Here is a 25,612-nt window from a genome sequence, read left to right as displayed (position 1 = left end):
CTTCGCCGGCATGCCCGGTCGCAGATCGATGCAGTTTCCAAGCTTGAACCTTTTACTTCTTGTAGCATTTAACATTCCATCGAGTCTTCTAAGATAATTTGCTGCGAAAAGGACTGCCCAGAGTTCAGTCTTCATTTGGATCGCGATCGATCAGCTACGCTTAAAGATCTTTCTTTTGAGTAAATTCATTCACTACATTACAAGCACGTAACGTTCATTCAGCAAATTATAGTACTTTCGGCTGCGCGTAGTGCTCCACCGTTTCAATCTTGCCACCTTCCGAGTGTCTTTCATCCAATAGAGATAATCTAAGTTATTCAGTATCAGTATCGGTAAGCGAATTTCCTAAATCAGATGTGCATTGAAGTGCAAGTTGTTGACTTTCAATATTTTCAAAAAGTGACCCAGTTGCTGCTATTAGCTGAGCCCGAGATACTCCATTCAAATATCACAGTTTAGACGCCAGTGCACTTGATCTTTAGCCAATAAATAATCAATTTGGTGGTCGTTGATGATAATAGAATGTAAGTTGCGTCGATTATGATGCGCTAAATCTTGGGGGAGCGCAAATGCGTCGATCGTTACTCGTGCGTTTCAGATTGCATGGCAAATGGGACAAAATAAAGTGTTCTGTTGCATGCGGAGCATGTCTCCAAAACAGTGATTCGTATATGCATTTGGTGCTGTGGGTTGCAGTTTTCCCAATTGGATGCATTCAGGTGCATATCAGTGTAAATTCATTCTTTATGTGTGGCGCATGTATGTATTCGCAAGCCTTACGAGTTTATTCTGTTAAATTAACTTTCGTTTATCTTGTATTCAAAAAGGTGTGTCTCCACAGAATAATTATGTTATTGTTTATTCGGTCAATGAAGATCATGTTTCAATAACTTTATGCAGATTTTCGATTGATTTTTCGATATACAACTGCAAGATTGGAGAAATATGCATTTCAGGAAAGTTTAGATAGGGTGCATACATTGCAATATGAATATTTGAAATTAGTGACTTCCTTGGATCTATAGAAACCTTTTCTTGTCTTTTATCTATTATTGTGGAAATTGGGTCTTAGTTTGTCATTGAACAAATGACCAAGACGCCGGATCATATTAGCAGTGCAATTGCCGATGGGAGCTAAAAATGGGGTCTTTCTCTAGTTTAAAGTCTCTTTGTCATTAAAAGAAAGTAACAATATAAAGATACTAACTTTTCGCATAAGATTTTTTCACTAATAATTCACGCCAAAGAAAGACCCTTCCTTCAAGGGATGTGACAATTTTTTTCATGTAAATGGGCTGAATTTTTTATGATCCTAGTATGGAATGACACGGGTCTCAGTAGTTTGGGGACACACTTTAATTTCACTTTTCGAAGAATTCAAAATTTTGTCACATTTGTTAACTAAACACTGAGAGATGAATATTGTTTGTATGTCTCTTTCCACATTTCTACTCGTAATTGTGAATTTTCTTTCGGGGTTTACAGCTTTATTTATTTGATTACCTGTTTCCGTTTCTCAGTTGGATATATCATATCACGAGCTGATATTTAGATGACGAAATTCAGTAGAAATTCTGAAAGTATTGTAGACGTTCGTAAAAAGATCATAATTTTTGCGATTATTCTTACATGAAATCAGAAGTAATTATCGATGCTTATGAGGAACGCGGTATTGTGGTATTGCTATCGGAATTCATGTAAACAGACGTCAAATGATTTTCCGATACTTATAAAGTTATTTAATCTGGAGGCATAATATGATATTTATCAGTGTTTGTGACGAATGCATATTTTTTTTAATATTAAGTAGGGTAGCATTCCCGGGGGTGAGCGAGGTGGTAGGTAAAAGACTGCAGCTGCCACTTCCCAACCGCCTTTGCGAATTGCGTCTATTTTCCTTGCTAATAAGCTTATTAATGATAATAATATACTATCCCCAGTGATATACCCTTAGTTGACATTTTGTACACGATAAGCAGAAACTTTCTGTGGTATGCAATCGGTTGCGACGGAATGGTGGCTCTTCAGACGTCTTCAGAATGCAATGTAGGCGAGAAACCTGTAGAGATTTTTCAAAAAACTCAACGAATCTCCAAAGACCATCCAGGTGGGGCAGTTTTCGCTAAGGGAAGCAAAAGAATATTGGGGGGTGGACTTTGAGGATTATCTGTCCAGCATGCTAAATGGGTTACTGCTGAAGACACCCGCCATGCCACCTTGTTGGGTATGAATTTTGCTGAAGTTACCGAGGAAGCGATTTGATGAGCCATAAACAGCTCAAAGAGCTGGAGGGGCCCTGATTTGAATCGGGTGTTACCGGTGTACACAATCGATTAGCATATGAAATAATCAGGCCATTAGCCGACCCGAGAAATTTCCAACTATTCTCATTTTGGAGGTTACCTATCTTATTCTTAGGAAGGAGACGGTGCAGGCCGATTATTTGGTTACTAACCCTTTACAAATCTATGACATCCATTATTAGCGGAGGAGTCAATGCTCACCTGGAAACCAACAACATTCTGTCCGGAAAGCAGAAGGGTTGTCGAGTTGGACCAAGGGGTTGGAAAGAGCATCACTACGCACATTCCGCACATCCAACCTATCACAGAGACAGACTTACCTAAGAATTCCGCAAGAATCCCATGCTTGAGTTGGTGATTTGAAGGGCAATCTGCTGTCCAAATTCCTATGACGTATAAAACTGCTGCTGAAATCGCATTTCTCGAGGGATAATAAAAGCTTTTATTCCGTTCACAAGCGGGGCTGCTCGTCCTGATCGGTTTTGCCATTTTATTCTATCAAAGGCCTGATATGGATGAAGTCGCGAGGCTTTCAGATCATCGTTCAGTGTATGCAGTCTCCGTTGCTTCGGCCGGTTTGATCGATTACCACCGACTTTGATATTCAGAAAAATCTTGGCAAGTGAATTCCCGTTCGCGTGAATTACGTGCCCATACCATTGAAGAAGCCTCTCTCGCAATTTTTCCACAATTGGTGTAACCCCATATCGATTGCGGGTATTCTCATTTCGGATGTGATCAAGGCGTGTTATGCCACTAGTTTAACGCAAGGTCTTCGTCCCTATTACCGCGAGACGCTGTTCATTATCTTTTATATTCAGCCAACACTCGGAACCATAGAGAGCGACAGGGCGGACGACATTGTGGGAAATTTATTCAGTTATGGAATGCCACTTCCTTCAGATCGCCCTAATGCGTGAAACAATTTCATAACACAGTTCTCCTTTGGCTGATAGCATTGACTCCAGATATTTAAATCGCTCAGTGCTAGGTAAGTCACTGCCACTGACAATGACAGTGCCTGTTTCATCGGGATCGGAAGGTAATTTGAATACTTTGCTGGACTACATTTGTTTTTTCATATTGGAATTGTGGTACTTTCTTGCCAGTCAGATGGTGTTCTAACCTTCCTCAATAACCCGATTAAAGAATTCACTGAGTCAGATGCATGACTTCAGGTCCTGTTGCTTTCCCTGATATCATTCGTTTTATTGCTTCCTTGACTTCACTTACGCTGACAGATAGAATTGCTGCAAATGTCGGCAATGCTTCTGGAAGCAGAGGACGAACAAATTCTTCAGCTGAAAACTGCTCGAAATATTTTCGTCATCATTCACCGCGGCTCATTCGTCGGTAAGCAAAGTACCATTCTTAATGCAACACAAATATTCAATATCCAGTGTGCGTTGGTGTCAGCTTTTGACAAATCGATACAAATTTTTCTCGCCATCCTGAGTGTCTAGTTTATCGTAAAGATCTGTGTAATTTGCCACTCGGGTAACTGTGATCGCTTCCTTTGCTTCCCGGTTAGCATTCTTATAAATTTGCCAATTGGCCAGCGTTTCTTCGTCGAGAAACTTGTGATAGAGGCGTTTCTTTTTACCGACTTTCATTTCAACATCGTCATTCCTAAGCCAAGTATCTCTGCTTACCTGGTTACCGTTTTGTGGATCGTGTCTTTAACTAGGTTCCACGATTCTTTGACATTCGTAATGGTTGATAATTGCATAAGTGAGACAATTTCTTCTTTCGTCTGACGAAATCGCCACCAGGAAAAGAAGACGAGGCAGACCCTGCCTAAGATGGGGCGATGGCGTGGGCCAGGACGCCAGACAGCTTTTAGGGATATCGAATTGGTGGACCTCGGCGCAAAACCGGGATGTCTGGAGTTCCTTATTAAGGCAGGCCTAGACCGGATACCGGTTGTTGCGCCGTTGATGATGATGATGAAATCGCCACCATGTAAGTCACGGTGGAACAGTGCGTCCCTTACGCTGTTTTATTGATGGTTTCACTGTCAAGACACCAATCAACGGTCGATGTTGAGGTGCAATAGTCTCATAGGGAACGACTTGGCAGTCGTGAGAATATAGTAGATTTGAGTTTTATTGTTCCCATTATAAAATGTAGAAAGATGAGTCAATCGTTTGATGAATGATGTATTCACAAGTGCAAGGTGTCCGCAACATGAAGTATATGTCCGATGCCCTCATTGCGAGCTCCAAATCCTTGCCCCATGACACCTGCTGGCGTCAGATTTTTCACCCACCTGTTCATTCGGAACATGGCCGTAGATAAAGATCGATCTAGAAAACGTCCATCGCGGATACCCGATTCTGAGTGTATCACACAAAGTCTGCAATGCAATGAACCTACCCCGTAACATCGGAGGCAGAGACGTTGTTGACGCCGCGGCACAATATCACCACTAAGTTGACAATTAAACGGAAATAGGAGGAGAAAAAGGTGAAATCAAGGAAATTTTTTAGCTGCAGTGGATGGTTATAGTTTCGATAATTTTGTCAGGTATTGTACCTCACGGCTCACCTTGATGTCCTAGGACCCTGACATAGTCTGCTTCGAACCATGCAGAGGTACATCATTGCTCGTGCTCGTGCGGAAAGGTTCTAGCGGGTTTTTCCCATAAACCTACCAACCACTTTTTCGCATTTAGGCAGTCAAAAGATAAACGTAATAATTTCTAGTTAAATTAAGGACTTGAAATTAGGAGGACGCTGACCACATGATCAGCCACTCTGAACAGTTCTGCACTTCCAATCGGTTCACAAAGCTCATACCTGCACAAATCGCCTATGGATTAGGCTGCATCAAAATAAAAGCTAACAACAAAGATCTATGATACAGGAAATTTCTCAAAAATGTATGGGTGGACAGCGTCAACACCAAACTCACAACTCAGACAGCCAAACAAACTGATGAAAGGAGAGGATTTCGTTGTAGCTAGAGCAAAGTGACCAAGCAGCGTCTACTAATTGCGCGTATTCAACTAGAAAAACGTGTGAAAATTCGGCTATGCGAATGTTTCAAAGAAGGAATAAGAAAGCTTGCCAGCTTTTTTGAAGCAATCCGCCTGAGGGGACAATACGAAACTCATTTCTCATCTGTTATCTCGCATCTAAAATCCGGAATCAAGCAGCACACTACGTTACTAACGCCCTCGACTTAAAAGGGGACTCAACCCATGGTCTTCTTGAGACATGGATGGATTTTGTGACCACAGTGAGGTCCTCGCTGTGACAATCAACAATGGTACCAGTCTATACTGAGTGCATGGCTCAACATTCATACCGGTGGATGCGTAATATGCTTATATCTTTACCGAACTAAGAAGTATGGCACCCGAGTTGTAACCGCAGCTCCACCCTTGACATCCGAAGATCTCTGTCCTCGATGTGGACATAACCACAATTCCCATGAAACTCCCACTAAGGGGCTAACCACAAATAACCAGGCAGGGAACACATGCCCCAAGAATTCTCCTGAAACATATGAGCTTAGGGGGCTATCCCGGCTCCCATTGTACCAAATAACTTCTGGTAAGGCTTAGAATGATCAAGTTTGGTAATAACATGCGCCTTTGAAATCCATAAAGTTTCCAAGGACGCATGTGCTAACACAAGGTGTAGTCCTGGACCTGCCAGTTCGGAAGCCGTACTGCCAATCTGACGCAGATGATGTTTTCAAACCCAGCCGCTGGAGCATAATTTTTTATGAACCTTGTCAAAGGCGGAAAAATAGATACAGTGCGAAGATTACTTTTATCCTTCTCTGGTGCCTTTAGGAGTACAGCAACGCTGGCAGTCTTCCAGGAAGCTGGAAAATGGTTCTCCCATATGTTATATTGGACATGAGATGGGATGACCATCCAAACGTTTTTGAACATTTTGCAAGTCATTCCATGTCACATAGATGACATCCAAGGCCTGAGCCCCGCCATGCTCTTTTTGATCTCCTAGACTGCATTTCTTTCTCCCCCTCAGCATGAGCTCGCCATTCACGTTAATGCCGGCAATATTGTCACTTCGTTTCCCTTTACAAATCTGGTAGACTCTTCTTCAAGGCCAGCGCTCGAAACCGGCAAAGCGAACGAGTCCATATTGAAAAATGAATCTGGAGAGCCCGAAAAAGAAACGGGGAACCCACCTTGGCTGCATTGGCTGATGTTAATAATAGATTCAGAGGGGTTGCAATCTCAAATGCAGAAACTACAAAAAGATATGCTGAGGCAAATCTATTATAAGTCATTTTAAGGGGGTAGAGAAATGGAAAGTCACAATGGAAGACAAGTTTGTGTCACTTATCGCTTCTCAAACTTAGGGTCTGGCCCTAACCGCCTCTAATCAACAAGTTGTCAATTACAGATGAACCTTCAAATTGAAGAGAAACTGCGACGGAGTATCCAAATATATAACAGTAGAGCCTTAGCAACAGACTTTATTCGGAGCACGGATATCAATCAACTTTGGAGAAACATTCGATTCAGTAACGAGATTTGACAGAGATTATACTTTCTGTCGGAGCCTTCGGAGACTTCTAATCAACCTGAAATATTTCGAGGGCTTGATCTTAGGGTCGACCCCTTGCACCCCGAATTCTCCTGCAGATGTTTTAACGGTATCAATCCCCCCATACGAGGACTTCAACCGTTGAGTTTTCAGGAGGGAAGCAGGAATGCACTGAATATGCCCTCTCATTAACTACAGAAGGATCACGTTGATAGGTCTATTGTATGATGCCCAATTTGATGAAGAGACTAAGACATGCAAATCGACGATTGAAACCGTCAACAGAATAGGCGACTGTACCATCTCGTGGAAATCTACCAGCCTTATAAAGGCTCTCTATAATTAAGGAACTATTTCCTGGGATTATTTGAAGGAATCATTCGGAGAGAATCTTTCGAGGACTGAGCAGTTATATCAAAAGCAATTGGAGGATCGACGATTGAAGAGGTTCTTTCTGGTTATGTACTTTAACTTCAGGAGAAGCTTTTAAGATGATCTTTCCCTTAACCACAGTGAAGAAGTAATTTTCATTGTATGACGTAGGTGGTGATGGAATCATGTTATTCCTCTATGTATGACCTATCCCATCTGATCAACACGTCTGCGGATATATGGTCCGCAGATCGACATAGTTCTTCATGCCGCATCTAGAATATTGCTGCAGATCAGAATATGCCAATGACATGTAGCTGATAAGGGACAATGAAAGCTTTAAACTATCGAGGGACAACGGCCGGTATTTTCCAATTTGCTGTTTTCATATAGTAGCACAGTGTTGGTGCTGAATAACCCCAACTTGAAGTTGTTATCAAGATAGCCGCGTTTCCAGATTCTGGGCAAAACAGCAAAACTGGATCTTGTACTGTTTAGATACGGAACGCATATCCAATTTCAAAAAATTAATTTGTTTAAAAAATGACAACGAGGACAAATTTAAAGATAAAAATAGAGAGTTGCAGCCAACACCGTGCTATTCTAATAATTATCCGCAGAAAGTGGCCGGCCTTCCCCAAGAAAACCGGTCATCAATTTTTGGACAACTTTGGATACATGTTATCGGTCACCCACATCTTGATCAGCAGCACCGGATAAGAAAAGCCAGAATAACAGTGCGAGGAAAGTATTTATTCCCCCGGTAGATGTACATTTGGTAATCCCCGCTCCCGGAAAGTTGGTTCCTTGGCCAGATAGCGAATGAAAAATAATCAGATGATTTAGTGATTCCTCCGTTGTTTCAAGACTGCTCTTCTGGGGAAATTCAGAAAATAAAAACTTGAAATTATCTGATTTCTCCACAAAATTTTCTTTTGTTCGGTTTTGGGAATTACTTTGTCAGTAAAATACCTGGCTGATCCTCACCTCCGTCCATTTAGGACAAAATAACAAAAATCTTCGTTTCTCTGAAATCACAATTGAATTCGAAAACCATTATAGGATAGCTAAAAACTTGTTCTAAGATCATTTCGGCTATGAGCCATGATGTAGTGATGTCATCAGAATAGTCCGTGAACGTTCAAGAAGACCAGAAAAATTGAAGGTTTCTAATTGCAATCGTTACTGGATTAAGATATGACACAAACCGGAAAACACTTGAAAATCGAAAATGGAAACTGGAAAGCGGGAACTATTCCTCAAACGCTGCTTTATCGGCACAAGCGGGTAGGTTTTGAAAATCCGAAGAATCGGTTGATTCAGACCAACCGCCCACATCGAAAGAAAAACCAAATCGTTTCAGAAAGAAAGCAGCGCTTTGTGCCACAAAAGTGTAGTGCCAGAGGTTTTAAAACCTGGTGATACGGTTATTGCTCTTAGTTATCAATGATCAGTTCCAATAATGCACTGATCGAAGAATGACAAGAAAGTGACAGACGACACAGAAAAATAATTTAATTTTTAAAGAATACAGAAGAGGATCTTCCTCTTTTTGATTACCATTTGGTTTCATCGATCGGCTATATTCTCGATGAGCAACACTTCCAAAATTATCAAAACGCCGAAAACTGGTTTGAATGGTTTGCCTCAAAACAATAAAGATTTGCTTGGGCCTGAAATATGGGAAAATGTGTAGCTTCATATGGAGACTATTTTGGATGAACCGTTTTTTATTTTGGCCCTCCGAATAAATGTGTTCCCTTTAATAAATTCAGAAGAGTCTGTTCTTGCCCTTTCACTGAAAATCGCTTCTCCAGGAAGTTTAATAATAATAATAATCTCTTAAGTAGGTAGGATCATCCGAGCCTAAATGCTTGGCACTTAGCCCTAGTATTAGATAAAATCCAGCATCCACCGCGATTGTGACGACTCGGCATAATAATAATAATCGTTGGTACAACAATCCAATTGGATCGGGGTCTTGAAGTGTATTAGAACAGTTCATTCAAGATCGTAATGGGACACTAGAGCACGCTCTAGGAGGCAATGTGGTCAGCATTGCGGACGCCCAAGATTATTATCCTGATTTGACTCAGGTACTCATTCACAGCTGAGTGAATTGGTATCCGACATCCAGTCACGATAACAGATTTGAACCGCGACCTTCCGTTACGACAGTCTAACGCTCTAACCACTTGAGCTATCCGGACACCCGAACTTTGCTAGCCGAAATCAGGGTGCGAAAGCTCTGAGAAAAAAAACATTCCAGAACTACTCCAGAATTGTTTGTGGATTGCCGCATTATGCTATATATTTGATATTGACATTGACATTACACTTCTAATAATTAGGCATTCTTAGAATGGTAAGATCAATGATATAGACTAATCTGATATTTCCACTTGGCTCCATCTAGAAGTTGGTTACTGAGATTACTATCGTCGGTGCTTTGGTTGATGTTACCGATAAATGCGCTTAGTGACAGTCTCGAACAGGACCACCATGTTACCATAGCATGATCGTCAGGGTTAGTTAGGTAGCTAGTTAGGTAGCCCTCGGTTCTAACAGTAACTTTGCCGGACCTACATACTTCATAGACTGTGACCTCAGCAGTTTTCCATTGAAGTGTGCTCATCTTTATCCTAAAAACTGGTAGCTCATGGTTGCGTGCCAGTTGTAGAGCTCCTATAGAATACTATAGTAATAAATCGAGGTCACAAAGCCGCTTACTAAAGTTGTTAGTATTAATACTAAAGTGGATTAATGTCTACTACCCCAAAGCTTATCAGAATATACTAATTCAACACCACATGAGCAAGAGAAGCTCTCATCAGAAGTCCAATATGACACTTACTTCGGCACCGAAAATTCTCTCTGCAAAAAGCAGTGGATCCTTGATACAGGTATCAAAGACGAAACGAAATGTAGAAAGCACTCTAAGATTCTGGCCAAGGAACATACGAGCCCATCCCATCATGAGCGGAATATTTTGGTGAGACCCTGGAACTGCGGGTCCGTACACACTTCCCCGCCAACGAGGAGGAATGTGGGCCAGAGCTTTGCTCAGAGGGTATACAGCTACAGTCTTGTGAGATTATCAATTCGGTAATTATCGAGGATGAAATCAGCTGGGCTACAAGCTCCACATATACATAAGTCTCTCTGCTTCAGAAACAGCAAGAAAGAGCTGTGTGTGACTTGTAGAAATTTACCATGGCTCCATTTCCTTCGGATGCGTACCGCCCTCCTGGAGATATCGTGCATGCTTTTCATATCAAGAGTGAACAGGCGCGAGTTTTCGGCCAAACAGCTTCACCTCTCTCATTTCAAAAACCCTGGAAGACGTGCTGGACAACTACTTAAGGACGATAGTTCTTCGCCGGTAGATCAAAGATAGTTTGTGGAGTCGGTGGATTTTTTTAGATACACACAGTGTAGCCGAATTATACGATCTCCAGTATTCGTCAGTGTATTCCAGGCGGAAGTACTTTTTATACTGGAAGCTTGCCGGTAACTGGGGTATGATACATAGCCATTTTGCCCGACACTCAGACGGCCATTAATGGTTTGTACTCAATGACGATATTCTTCAGCCTAATGGGGCAGTGCAAGGACCCTCGGAACAGTCCGGACGGTACGATCGAAGGCATCGGATCATTGTGGAGTAGCGTGCGGATTTTAGACCTCCGCTTCATCAGCTCTTCATCGGTGTGGGGGGCGGTATTTTAGACAAACTGATAGTTGTCATCAAAGTGTAAAGTGCAACGTGGGACATCGTGTTAAATTTGCGAAAAGTCCGGCAGAGTTTCTTTTTTTCGACGGCGCTGTCCCTTCCTAAGACTATGTTGATGATATCTACTTGTTTTATCATCAAATCATGAACTTGGGCTAAATAGGTCTGGATTTAGAGAAGGAGGCAAGCATATTAACAAAATCAAGGTTCTCATTCTGACGGATCATCGCACTTTTTCTTTCCGCATTAACATGTAGAGCATTGAATGTTTTAATTAATTTGCCTATCTTGGCAAAGTTGTCTTTGCCGTTGTTTCAACATAAATGGTGGTTTTAAGTTAATAGTTGTAAGGGAAACTCCATGTTTGAGGCCCGAAATTCTTTTCTCCGCATGGATTTAACCGCAACCCCTATGAAACTACCACAAGTCACAGAAATTCCCCTGAGGCATATGAATTCATAGTGTAATCCAGGTTCCAATGGTACTAGATAACCTATGGCGAGGTTTTATGACCAAAGCTACTGCAAGTGAACCCCGTGCAGACTCAGGTCTAATTGCCCTAATTAAGCCTTGGAACACCTATTGCATCACGACCAGCAAGTCAAAGTCAGTGTAGTGTCTCCCGGGGCCACCATGTGTAGGCTCTCCTCGAGCACTTGGTTTTGATTCAGTCGACAGGGTTGCTATCCCGTCTACCTCAGAGCACTTCTCAACATAAACATCAACAGGGTTTTTTCTCACCAATGTTCTCTCTGTGCTATACTATTATCTTTAATTTCCAAAGCTTCATTTTCTACCACATTATCGGAGTGCTCTGGTCCAACACAGTCGTGAATGAAGAATTTTGTTGACACACGAGCTAGATACCTGTAGATATGCTGATTAGAAGGCGGAAGTGGACACAGCCGACAAGTGGGACACCTTAGAAATACATAGTGCAGAGAAAAACAGTTGAGGAAGAGTGCAAATTTCTCGAGAAGGCCAGGAAGAAATTGGAGCACATTTCATTGAACCGGTGGCGGTGGTATGTATGCGTGGATGTGCTCCCCAGTTAGGAGGGCAATGGTAGATTCTGTGTTCGATTAAATTCGAGAGTTTCTGGCTACTGCCATCCAGGCCGAACTGTTCCTCGGGTTCGGTTGGTTTGAAAGCGTTCAAAATGCAGTTTCAAATTATCTCGAAAGATACGCTGGTGGAATTCACTGCCTATTTTACTCGAAGCAATTGTCAACTTCTTTTTTACGAGTCGATTGATGTCTACCCGAATCATTAGCGATCCGCCGGTAAAGTTGCGTCTTGAATCTCATTGGATGAAAACTAAGGTTAACTGGAACTGTTGTTGTTGAACTTTCCTTTCCTATTCGATTAAGGTATATCTTCTTGTCTAAGACTTTTAAGGAGGCGGATTATTTTAAGATTAATACGGAACTTTGTCCCAAACCAGAATAGAACCGTGTAGAATGCCATATCTTGGGGTTGTTCTATGTCTATGAGCGATATCATGACCGTCAGGTTGTGGATAAAATAAAAATAGATTACTGTGGGCGTGGCACTTAATCCGTAGGGATGAGAATGATCCAGTCCGGAAAGTCTATAAGGGCAATATCTATGGAAGAAAAAGAAGACGAGGCAGACCCTGCCTAAGATTGAGCGATGGCGTAGGTCAGGACGCGAGACAGCTTTTAGGGATATCGAATTAGTGGACCTCGGCGCAAAACTGGGATGTCTGGAGTTCCTTATTAAGGCAGGCCTAGACCGAATACCGGTTGTTGCGCCGTTAATGATGATGATGCTGATTTTGGGGTTATTATAATTAACCCAGAGTTGTACTTTCTTTGCTGTCTTATAAACATTTGGTCTCCAACTAATTCCTTCCTCTTCTCCGACCTATCAAATTTCTACCTTAGAAACCCTCATTTTTACGTCAAATCTGACACTGCTAAAAATTACTTTAAGTTTTAGTGCCGAATGTGAAAATTATACAAAAAAGGTAATTTAAAAAAGCAAAATTCCAAAAACATGCCGAGCTACCAGCAATCCACCTCCTCCAAAATGTCTTCTGCGTCGCACTGTCGCAGGCGGAGGCAGCGCAGTCGTCAACTTAAAGGAGTTGCGAAAACCTACTCAATTGGGGTTCAGGCTACTCCTCAGGAGATTGATGCTGAACTAGAGCGACTATGCGGTGACTACTCGGCGCTAAAATCCTACCGGGAATACAAGATGAAACGAAAAGCAGAGAAATACCCAAATTTAATTGTTTCAGCGAAATGCGGTGATAAGGACGATGGACCAATCAATCCACACTACGGTCAAAACTTCGTGGAGAGTCCAAAACATCCTAATTTCAACTGCGAGCAAGAGGATGTGGTTTAAGTTGAAAATCTTGTAATTCAGTTCTTTGACTCAAATGAAGTATCTGAAGATCAGTTTTTGGCTTTCGATCTGTTGTTATGGCCTAGATCCCCCTTTCAAATTTGGGAATGGGCATGGAGATGTGGAAAATTTTAGTAAGAAACAAAACATCTTTCTAGGGCATCTGAATTGATCGTTAGATACTTTGCTTTAAGAGCTCTTGAATAATCAGAGAGTTGTATTGCAGATTTCTTAGGTTAAGTACTGAATCAAAGATACTAACGGTTCTCCCCACGTTGAAGACTGAAAGCTCTACCAGAAGCTTAACCTAGCCGCTATGGAAAATGGAAGGCGAGCATCAGATTCAGATGCTGAAAGTTTAGTTTATTTAGATTGTGCGAGCACTTGCAGAATTTTGGAGACTGGGTTGTGGCGGAAGAATTTTTCCATGCCGCATGCAGATCACATTTGCATACCCATGCACGGTTCTAGCACCCACAATGGGCTCAGTTCCTGTAAAAAAAACAATCTGAAATTTGGAGCTAAGCGCAAGAGAGTAATGAAATGCTGATAGGTGCCGCTTCGCTTTGCGAATTGATAAGCAATGGCATATTTGCACTTTGGCAGGGGGCGGTGGCTAGCTAGTGCGAATATGATGCAAATATCTGAGGAAAGGCGACCCTTTGTCTTGATGATGATGGTGACGACGATGACGATGATGCAATCTGAGCTTGCGGAGATCACTGCACTCCAGGGTTTTTATTCATCACTTTGATATCTGAGCTTGCAGTAAACCGAAGAGTTGTTTTGGCTGAACGGAAAAGTGCATACATATTTACCGAAGAAAGTGTTTGATGCATTATGGATGGGCTGACGGTTCTGTTCCTGCCGGGGTAAATGGTGATGACTTTATGCATGCGCGATGGACAGCGGGGCTAATCGCTGACAATCACAGGAAATCGATGACTGCAGCTTGGACTGGGTTAGCACAATGACTTCAAGCGAAAGTTTATGTATTATTGATTAGAGCCTTTATAGAAGTCGACCAGCTTCCAGATGCATTTCCGATCTACATACAAATGATTAATGAATTGTTTATCCTGTATTGTGGCCTTGATGAAACAGATCAGACAGTATCTTCACATTAACCGGATTATCAATCCAGAACAGATTAACAGTTCCGATCTGCAAGGGCTTATGGCATTGTGTTCATTAACTATCTGTTGTTGGCGTTCTAACACTTTTATTGATATTGCTTCAATGAAATTTAGTCTTCAGCTTCTTTCACTGTTCGATTTGTCCGTTTGGGGTGGAAAAGAAAATTCTGGCAACTTATAAAATACATATCTATGAGGTAGGTCAACTGTGAAGAGGGAGAATATTATCTTTTGCTGAAGGAAACATACTATATTCATAAACATAAGACTTTGCACTCTTCAATGCTCACCAACGTATGTTTTCTTTCAAACGTGGGAAATGCTATAATATTTACGCAATGTGTTTACCATCCTTACCAGTCGGAAAAGAAAACAAGATACCAAAGATACATTTTTTTGATAACACATTCGATTTATTTTTCTTAATTTGGTCATACATAACTTATGGCTAAACTTAATACTAGACTTATATTTAACAGCTTAACTATACCTAGAGACTAACATTTGGCTTAATACTAGCCTTAATTCAAAAGTAATTCTAACTTATCATCATCATCAACGGCGCAACAACCAGTATCCGATCAAGACCTGCTTTAATAAGGAACTCCAGACATCTCGGTTTTGCGTCGAGGTCCACCAATTCGATATCCCTAAAAGCTGTCTGGCGTCCTGATCTACGCCATCGTTCCATCTCAGGCAGGGTCTGCCTTGTCTTCAATTTCAACCATAGATATTGCCCTTATAGACTTTCCGGGTTGGATCATCCTCATCCATACGGATTAAGTGACCCGCCCACCGTAACCTATTGAGCCGGATTTTATCCACAACCTGACAATCATGGCATTGCTCATAGATTTCGTCATTATGTAGGCTACGGAATCGTCCATTCTCATGTAGGGGGCCAAAAATTCTTCAGAGGATTCTTCTCTCGAATGCGACCAAGAGTTCTCAATTTTTCATGCTACGAACCCAAGCCTCCAACGAATACATGAGGGCTGGCAAGATCATTCTCTTGTACAGTAAGAGCTTTGAGACTTATGGTGAGACGTTTCGAGCGAAACAGTTTTTGTAAGCTGAAATAGGCTCTATTGTTATCGTTTGTGATTTTCGACCCTAGATAGGTGAAATTATCAACGGTCTCAAAGTTGTAGTCTCCTATCTTCATTCTTCCCGTTTGACCAGTGACGTTTGATGTTGTTGGTTGGTTGGTGAAGGCAGTTTTTACGCCTCGGGACGTTTTTCCCGTGATATCGATATCGTCAGCATACGCCAGTTGTTGGGTGGACTTAAAGAGGATCATACCCCTCGCATTTACGTCAGCATCACGGATCACTTTCTTTAGGACCAGATTAAAGAGGGCGCATAATAGGGCATCTCCTTGTCGTAGACCGTTGTTGATGTCGAATGGTCTTGAGAGTGATCTTGCTGCTTTTATCTGGCCTTGCACATTGGTCAGGGTCAACCTAAACAGTCTTATCAATTTCGTCGGGATACCGAATTCTCTCATGGCCGTGTACCGTTTTACCCTGCTATCATAGGTGGCTTTAAAGTCGATGAAAAGATGGTGCAACTGATGTCCATATTCGAACAGTTTTTCCATCGCTTGTCGCAGAGAGACAAAATCTGGTCTGTCGCTGATTTGCATGGAGTGAAGCCTCTTTGTTATGGACCAATGATGTTTTGGGCTATGCGACTTAGTAAGATAGCGGAGAATATCTTACAGATGGTACTTAGCAATGTGATACCTCTGTAATTGCTGCACTGTGTGATATCTTCATTTGTTTGTATGGGACAGATAATGCTGCTAATCGTCAGGGATTGATTCGCTGTTCCATATCTTGAGCATAAATTGATGAACCACTTGGTGTAATTGGTCGCCTCCATATTTAAACAATGCGGCTGTAATTCCTTCGGCTCCTGGCGACTTATGATTTTTAGACCTATGGATTCCACGGACTGTTTCTTCTATACTTGGTGGTGACAGTATTTGTGCGTCATCTTCAGTTGGTGGGACCTCCAACTCGCCGATGTTGTAGTTGTTCAGTAGTTCATCAAAGTACTCAACCCATCGCTCCAATATGCTCATTCTGTCGGAACTCAAATTTCCCTCTTTGTCTCGTCACGATGAGCATCGAGTTGTATAAGGTTTCATCCTGCTAACTTGTTAATAAAACTTCCGCGCCTGGTGCTGCTGCTCCCTGTACTTTTCGAGACTTCCCTTTTCCCTTTTTAGACCTATGGATTCCACGGACTGTTTCTTCTATACTTGGTGGTGACAGTATTTGTGCGTCGTCTTCAGTTGGTGGGACCTCCAACTCGCCGATGTTGTAGTTGTTCAGTAGTTCATCAAAGTACTCAACCCATGGCTCCAATATGCTCATTCTGTCGGAACTCAAATTTCCCTCTTTGTCTCGACACGATGAGCATCGAGTTGTATAAGGTTTCATCCTGCTAACTTGTTGATAAAACTTCCGCGCCTGGTGCTGCTGCTCCCTGTACTTTTCGAGACTTCCCTTTTCCGTCTGTGAAGTCGCTTCTCCGCTCGCGGAGTTTATGATAAGACTCTGCGGGTGTGCGCGTCCTTTGAAAATGCAACATTGCTCGGTATTGTGGCTGGGGCCAAGTATGTTTGTGGCCGTATCAATGGTAACGCTCTTCAGGTGATTGTGAAGATCATTTGTTGAGGCTTCATATTCAGGATCTTTATTGACTACGGTTATTACGGCATCCATTGCCCCTTATAGGTGTTGCGGAGGGCTGTGCTGTGGATGGCATCAGTGTTAGCTCTCACCTGATTGTCAGAGTCGATTCTGGGCGGTGTTTTTATTGAAGCTAGGAGCACCATGCCAACGAGATGGTTATCTGAGTCTATATTTTCCGTCTATATGTTCTGACATTTATCATGCCTGAGAGGTGACGGCATTTGATCACATGTACAGTTTGGTTGAAAGTGGTCTCGTCTGGAGGCCCACTTTTGTTTGTGGGTTGTCTTCGGCGCAAACCAGGTACTTCCAACAACCATTTCGTGAGATACTGCTTATTGAATAATCCGCAGTCCGTTATTATTGATATTTCTATATAAGCTATGGGAGCATACGTATCACCTGAATACGGGCTCTGCCCCTACTTGCTGTTAAAATCTGCAAGTATGATTTTGATATCGTACCTAGCACAGGCTTGGAGGGTTCGTTCTCCTCCTTCGTAGAAAATATCCTTCTTCGACTCTACAGTCTCCTCCGTAGGGGTGTGAACGTTTATGAGACTTATTAACTTATAGTGCATAGTCATTCGCTTATGTTTTCAAAGCCGATAACAATAGGTTTAATTTTTTGGGTGACTAAGAAACCTACTCGGCCCCTGTCAAAGGGCATCTCCTGCAACGCTGTTACATCAGCCCTATATTGAGACAGGGTATCGGCTAGCTGCTTGACACCTCCATCTCTGTACAGGGTACGCACGTTTTATGAGAATGCGCAAGTCGTTATTCCATTGTCGTTGCCGGTTTCGTCGTTTTAAAGTCCGTCTTATCGGAAGCTCTGCGGCTTCGTAACATTGTTTTTCAGTGTAGGGTTGTTAGCCCTACCCAACCCCAACCTGGGGAACGCCTTCATTCTTCTCCGTCTAGCAACTTTTCGTTGAGAAAGAGCTCCCAACCGTCACCCCGTGTTGGTGGAGATAGTGTTTGGTAGTAGAGCTGTTGCTGTTGGTTGATGATGCGTTTCCCAGGTTTTATGCTCTATAATGGGTACCAATCCACGTTTCACCCTGGGAACTATACTACCCTTTGACCACAAGTAATGTAGTTTAATAGTAAAAGTAAATATGCGTCAATCTTCCTGAGGTAAGAATTTTTCAAAAAGAGCTATCTGGAAGAAGCACACTAACTAGGCAATCTCCGGTTGCCACTCTTGGTTGGGATGAAAAACTCAAATCAACTTAATTCCTCCAGCAACCAAAAATCCAGCATCATAAGCTCCCCCATCAGCTGAATTTCCCTAAATGAGTCTCCACTGCGACAAAAAATCCGCAGCATCAGCGGTACACAACTTGATTTGCATGACGTCCCGCCCAATCTGGAAACAAACGCTAAAAATGCATGCATGATCATTTTGAGAGTTTCTGAATTAAAAAATTAAAAATATTTAAAAGAGGGGGAGGGGGGTTCAGATTTTTGCGCTGAGAAGTTTCTGAGACTGAGGTCCGTGAAAGAAAGGATCACTTTCAACCCCTGCACTCTTTACTTTTCTAGCAAATGTCAAAACTAAGATTGGCTTCGGAAATTACTAACCGAGACCTTTAATTTGATATCTTATATGACTATATGGAAAAAATATTTACACCCCCCTCCCCCTTTACCTATATGGGAACACCCTACCCCCTTAAATTCGGCGTAGAATGATAAAACTCACTGTATGCGTGAGCATTCATAGTTCAAACCACACCCTTTGGTGTCAATCGCTTTAAACGTTTAAGAGAAAAATGCGTGTGACAGACAGACAGACAGGTGGACGGAGGGGCGGCCTATATGTCTATTGGACACTATGGGGAAAATGTAGGAGTGAATAATCTACAACAGATTGCTCCCGGTTGTTGAGCGTCTGGGAGGATTATCAGACCGACAATTCGACTTCCGTACGACCAGATCAACCGTCGACGCGATCAAATTGGCCACTGGTTTAGCAGATAATATAATGAAGAGAAGAGGTGGTGCCAGCAAGTATTGTGCCGTGATTGCCCTTGACGTGCAAAATGCGTTCAACTCGGCCATTTGAAACCTTATAAGGAGGTCATTGGCGGCGATTGATGTACCCAGTTACTTAACTGCGCTAGTCGTCAACTATTAAACCGATAGAAGGCTTTGGTACAACATAGACAATGAAACTAAAGAATACATTAACAAGGGCTCACGGCTTCGTCCAGGGCATCAGACGCTGTCTCACCTCTGCGCTGGGAGCAGCGTGACCGAAAGTGGCAACAAGTGGAAAATGCTTCTTTATATAATTGCAAAAACAGGATAAGAGTGCGAATTATATCTAAGTTAAACCGCCAATAGTTTGAACCTAAGCTAAGCTAAAGCTATATTATTGTTTGGGATATGGGGGATCCTAAGCCCACATCTACATGGTCCGGTCCAACATCATGTGGGTGTGGAGTTAGGATCCCCCAACCACAATAAAGAATTCACTGTTTCCGCGGCTGTTCCACAGGGCTCTATTCTGAGACCGCTATTGTAGAACATCTAGAGTCAACATCCCAGTTGCTAGCGAGGCCACGATAGTGGGTTACATCGATGACATAGCGATGATTGTTGCTGCAAAAGATCTGGCGGATGTAGAATTATATTCATCCAAAGCAATCACTGCTATAAAGGAGTGACTGCTAGTTGCAGGTCTTGCACTAGCGGAGGATAAAACAGAGGTGGTTCTTTTGACAAAGGGGTGTAAGGAAATCACTGCCTGTATCAGAATGGGGAAACATATCATCACTTCAAAAACAGCAATTCAAGACCTTGGAGTGATGATAGATTCGAGGCTGAATTTCAGCAGCACTTACAACATGTTTGCACCAAAGCGTCCAATATTAGGACGGCCCTAGCAAGGATGATGCCAAATATTTGAGGACCGCGATGCACTCGTAGATTGTTTATAGCTAGAGAGGTGAGTTTTATACTGCCCTACGCAGCGCCAATACCAAAAGCTGAGCGAGGTTTATAGAAAAACCTCCTTAAGAGTGTACTGCGATTATAGAACCATCCCCGACGAAGCGGCCTATGCAGTAGCTGGAATCATGCTGATCGACATTTTGGCTGATGAGATGGCACATATCTATAATGAACCCGATTTTGCTCCTGATCGGCACGTGAAAAACGCTGAAAGCGAGGAATCGTTAAGCAGGTGGCATTAACAGTGGGAACGGGCAGAAAATGGTTGATAAATCCACAGATTGATTTCCAGCATCAAGGTGTGGCCGTAGAGAATACATGGGGATATAAACTATGATGTCACGCAGCTTCTTACGGGACATGGCGGTTACGGTAAATACTTTTATAGGTTTTAACTGGTCAGCTCACCTAACTGTCCCAGCTGTGACCGTATTCCGGAGTACCCGGAGCCTGTTTTCTTCCTTTGTCCTAGATTTGCAGAGGAATGGAAGAGTCTAGACATTGGGAGGAATAGTAGCACCAGAAAATATAATTACGAAAATGCTGAAAGGAGAACTGGAAAGATTGGTAAAGAAAGAGACTAGAACCATATTCGCCCCGCGAAGAAATACTTAGTGGTGGTTCCGCGGGGAAGATGACACTAGTAAGGGGTTGGTTTTAGTGGCTAAAAATCCCATACGCTGGCACATGTGTACCAGTGTCTTTGGAAGATTTCCACCTTCGGAAAAAAGGGCAGGCTTTGTTCTGCACAAAACCTTAAAAATGTTCATTTTGAAAAGTAATTTTTTTTCTATATTAGAAGTGAGTGTCGGAATGGGAAAATGTCGCGAAGCCACGGGCACGCCAAAGAATGGGAAAAAAGTGGTTCCCCTCGATCCCGGAGATTTCTGAAGGAGAGGCAGAGAACGAAATAGTTAAATATAAAGAGATAACAGAGGAGCCTTTCTCCCTCTACTTTTTTCTCAAAAAGTGAAGGTGAATAGGTATCAATTTGAAAGGCCATCCACCAGATATTTGGGACTAAGTTAGTGAGTGGCACTGGCAACGATAATGCGAAGCTTATGAGGCCCGCGGCGTACTTATAGTCAAGATGTTGAGCTCCATCTTGCTCTGTGTAGAGCTAATTTGAAGAAAGCCACTACATAGCATACATTTTGGACAAAAAGTAAGTGCGAACTATAGGTGGGGAGTCCCGCCTGCCTTCATTGCTATTACAGATTACGCTGAATTCATCATCCTGGGAATAGCAACGATTGGCACCTTGACAGTTGAAAAGGCGAGGAAATATATGGAAAATTCAGTCCCTCAACAACGTCGCCGATAAAGAGCGTCAAAAGGAAGACCACTTATAGATATCTCTCCCAGGGGTAAGAATGTCCAAAAAAAGTCTGTGGAGTTACAGTCTAAACTCTGCCATTAGGGAGTGGTTTCAGAGGAAGCATGGAAAGATCAATTAGAATTTCACCAAGTATTATTGCGAGTACCCTTTCTGGCTTAAATTAGATACAATGAAAACTTTTACAGGACCCTTAACATTTTAAATATCTGAGGAACCGTAAATCCCAAAATTAATGTCAACTTGTATTTCATTTCCACCTAAGCAATATTAAATAATGATTGAATGAATGCCTTTGTACTAATCTAAATTGTCTTTCGAAACCTTCTCTCTTTGCAGATGATCCCTGATAGGTTTTATCTCGTTTACACATTAATTGTATTACAAGGAATCTCAGTGCAATGTCGAAAAAGAGGTCACATAAAGCCACACGAAATAGATGAGAATTTACTCTCACAACGCTGTGAACTGCTATGTCTACTAAGGACATCAGAAAAGGTAGATATTTGGATGGATAATAAACCCAAGGACCAATGCTTTTTCTAAAGAAATACTTTTAATTATAGTGCACATGTCGACATAATTTATCAGAACTCTCTAAAAAACCAGGACGCTGTCCAAATAGTACAAATTCTATATTAGAAAAAATATGTTTAGATGATTGTAAGGAAGGAAACGACTATGAATGTCCAGGAACAAAGTAAGCAAACTGGTTTCGCAGTATCTGTGCCTTTCCTAATTCCTTGGAATATTTCCAGAGTTTGTTGCAAACAAGACTGTGGTTATTCTTGCCAGGATGCCGTTGGATTAGAAGATGATCCTGACTTGCCTTCAATTCCGTTCAACATTTCTGTATCAGAAAGGCGTTGCAATGGGAAAATGTGTGAAATATCATGGAAAATTCATCAAAACAAAGCTCAAATGTTACCCGTATTTTTCGTTGTGGAAACGCGGTCGCATGTCGGCAATGTGTTTTCTCAGAGGAAACTTAGCCCCTGGCAGTGGTGCAATTTTCAGAAAATGGCAGAAGTTTTAGATCATGCCACAATGATTAAAAAGTAATTTGAGAACTTTAGGGAGATTATTTTAGATTGGTTTTAAAGGTCTCAATCACTTTCAGAACTGTTGTCTCGATTAAACTGAAGCTGGGGTTGTGGTATCAAATTCGAGTTGCTGCAATCAACAAATACGGATACCGCGGATACTCAAACTATTCCGAGGAATTCCGACTGACAGACCGTAAATGCCTTTTTCTGAAATATTTAATTTGTTCTTGACTTCAATGTTTCAGAAAATCACGATGCAGAGCCCAAACCTCCTCGGCCGCCCAAAAATTTGAAAGCATATCCGATAGGATATTGGCCAAATGATACTGTCGTAGCGAGGGTCACCTGGTCTGCGCCGAAGTCAGACTTGCCCATTGATCGTTATAAAATTTCCTGGGCTCGGCATTTTAATGATAATGTTTCCCTGTATTTGTACCATGACTACGTGAAAGAGGTTTGTGAATTGCATTTTCTTCCTTGATTTACATCTTCAAATGCTTCCTACAAGTCTAGCCAAATCTTTCTTCTTCCAGCCAAAGACTTCCTACGAAATAACGAATTTACAACGAGATTCGCTCTACTACGTACAACTTCAGGCTATTTCTACAAACGGAAGGAAAAGACTGAAATCCTCAAATGAATCAAGAATGCTGGATACTACGACTGATGTTCTGTTGAATCCGTCTGAAGCTAATGCGCTTTTGATAGAAGACGAAGCCGAGATCCGGTATCAATTTCAACCGAGTAAAAAGTATGGAATGCTAGTTCGCGTCTCCAGTGACTGCAGTTTCAATGGAAGGTATGTCTTCGTTGAAATGAAATCAACAAGAAGTTAACATGCTTAATAATGAACTAAGTTATCTAATATACATTGCAGTTTTGTGGAGCTATGTTGCGGGACAGATGACTGCGAAACAAAAGAATATGGTGCTGTTCGTCCACGGGTAAGAACTATAGATGCAGTTTGCATCCCTCATGCATTGTCTTTCCTCTTACATACCTCTTTTCGTAATTCCAGAAGGACCAAATCATATTTAGTAAACTCAAATTCAATACAGAATACACCTTGCGAGTATTCTACCGGAATAGCGTGCGGAGGAAAGAAATAACAAAGACATTTGTGACACCGCAGTGTGAAAAGTTCAAAAAATCTCATCCTAACTTAAGTATTAAATGCTAATTATAATTATTTCTATACAGTTATTATTATTAAATTTATACAATAGCTAGTATTAAATAAAAACCGATTTTATGAATTTACACGTTTTTTATTTCTAAAGTGACCAACTTCAATTTCCCCCTCCCCCCAAAATTGTATTATTAATTTTATGCTTGGAGGGAAGATCCCGTTCACACCCTCGAAGGGACTGACTTATATATATGTATATATTATATGTTTATATAGTTTCTGGCGCACCAGGTTACCGACCTGAGTGACAAACGCAGAGCTGTATGCGACCAGGTGGGTGTCATGGATTGCGGATCATGACATGGCCTACCGGGTCAGCTACCAATATCACAAGTTACTCTTGTAAATAAGTAGCCGCGGACAAGCAGAACGTTTCCATTTGTGCCCGTCTTCCCTTACCTATTGTTCCCTTTTATGTCCCCATAAACCTCCTTAAAAAATCCGTAATCCAGGATGAAGGAATCGATGCACCTATCGGATGAATTGCAATGATGTTACACTGTATTTCAGCAGCTCCCCTCCATATATCTTCCCTACTTTTGGGGATAACCGTAGGGCATTGCAACATTGGGGCTCTGTTGCGGGTTCACTGTCTCTCCAGTACTCGTGGGAACAAAGTTGGGGATATTTTAAACAATTTTAATGGGACCCCAGGGTCTCCAAGACAGTACCCAACATGGTTAAGAGTCGCTCATCAACATCAGAGCGACTCTTCGCCCTTGGATGTTGCGGCGGTTCATAACCCGATTTCCGGAACTAAGTCGTGTTCAGGAACAGAACGTCGTCAACCAGTTCCGGGGGATAGTGAATCCTCCCAACTAGGCAACAAATCTTCCGAGAGGTTTCACTTGTGCTCGGGCTGGAGTCATCAAATTACCGGACTAGTCAAAGGAGCAACACAAGCTTAGTAACTGGGGATGTCGACTCAATTTTTGATAAGGTTTCGACCGCATTCGGGGTCGCATTCACAGAATATGCTGAGATTCTCCTAGACACTAGGTCAAAGATCCCGAACCTAAAGTTTACTTCGGCAACTACTAAAATCATTGCTATCGTTGATAGAATTTTGACTGATTGTTTGGCTAGCGAGATTACTGCTACAGAGGTTCACAGCCTGATCTACGTTGCAGCTGCCATGGTTATTTGCCTCCATAATCAACAACTTGGAGCGAATAACAGAGTCATACGCAGGAGAATTTTACCGTTCTGGGTATTTCGGCTCAATAAAATAGTCGGAAAGCTGAGGAAGTAGATTGACCGTGCTACGCAAACACTTCTTGGATATCCATCACCAAGAGTGCACAAATGCGTTGCGAAAATTATTGGAAACTACCGTTTCTCCAATGATATGCCAATCGAAGAAATCCTCGAGGTGTGGAAGCAGATACTCCAATCGCATCCGTAGTCATCAAGAGAGCTTTCAGCGAAGGACAAATAACACCTTGTTTTTCCAGAACCAACGGGGATTTTCTAAAAATCTCGCCAACTCAAGTCGGAAAAGTAACCTTCATCCGGATCAGGTAAAAGACTTGAAGAGTTGAAAATATTCACAACTTATGGCTGAAGCAGTTGAAGAACACGCAAGGGGTATTAGCAAATCATTTTAATCAGATGATTTTCGATCCAAAATTAGTTTCAGAGTTTTTCACCAAGGGGATAACTTTTCTCATCCCCAAGGAAAAAGGTACCTCTTGCCCTTCAAAATGTCGACCAATTGCTTGTCTTCCTGCCATCTACAAGGTCTTCACTTCAGTTTTGTGCACAAGCATCTCAAAACATCTTGATTTTCATAAATTGATAGCTGAGGAGTAAAAATGATGCGCAAAAGGCTCCTGAGGATATAAAGAACAGCTTGTAATCGACACGGTAGCTGTAAAGCAGGCTGCCCACCAAAAACCAAATATAACCATCCAGTTCAGCAGGGGACATCAGCATG

The 25,612-nt window shown here is 42.0% G+C and overlaps 1 protein-coding gene across 4 annotated transcripts; it reads left to right on the top strand.

Annotated features, from left to right (window-relative positions):
* LOC119653140 (anosmin-1) lies at positions 1 to 23,743 on the top strand. Of its 4 annotated transcripts, none has more exons than XM_038057674.1 (9): positions 1 to 332; positions 21,781 to 21,939; positions 22,008 to 22,141; positions 22,200 to 22,499; positions 22,562 to 22,680; positions 22,748 to 22,941; positions 23,021 to 23,286; positions 23,365 to 23,431; positions 23,506 to 23,743. In XM_038057674.1, the coding sequence occupies exons 2-9, from the start codon at positions 21,781 to 21,783 to the stop codon at positions 23,665 to 23,667; spliced, it is 1,401 nt and encodes a 466-aa protein (XP_037913602.1). In that variant the 5' UTR covers positions 1 to 332; the 3' UTR covers positions 23,668 to 23,743. The 4 variants fall into 4 exon arrangements, with proteins under 4 accessions (XP_037913602.1, XP_037913600.1, XP_037913603.1 ...); XM_038057672.1 differs by having other exon boundaries at positions 22,733 to 22,941; XM_038057675.1 differs by having other exon boundaries at positions 22,733 to 22,941; positions 23,345 to 23,431; positions 23,506 to 23,729.
* The last annotated feature ends 1,869 nt before the right edge of the window (positions 23,744 to 25,612 follow it).

This window comes from Hermetia illucens, chromosome 3, assembly GCF_905115235.1.
Source record: "Hermetia illucens chromosome 3, iHerIll2.2.curated.20191125, whole genome shotgun sequence".
In the NCBI taxonomy this organism is placed as follows: Eukaryota; Metazoa; Arthropoda; class Insecta; order Diptera; family Stratiomyidae; genus Hermetia; species Hermetia illucens.
The sequence above is the reverse complement of the archived record's forward strand: the minus strand, read 5'-3'. Positions and strand labels throughout refer to the sequence as shown.

What these genes read in the sequence shown, in the direction of transcription:
- LOC119653140 (XM_038057672.1), top strand. Translation starts at nt 21,781, where the DNA reads ATGATCCCTGATAGGTTTTATCTCGTTTACACATTAATTGTATTACAA. An exon ending in TACTAAGGACATCAGAAAAG is followed by an intron (nt 21,940 to 22,007) that starts GTAGATATTTGG and finishes TTTTAATTATAG; the next exon opens with TGCACATGTCGACATAATTT. An exon ending in TATGAATGTCCAGGAACAAA is followed by an intron (nt 22,142 to 22,199) that starts GTAAGCAAACTG and finishes GAATATTTCCAG; the next exon opens with AGTTTGTTGCAAACAAGACT.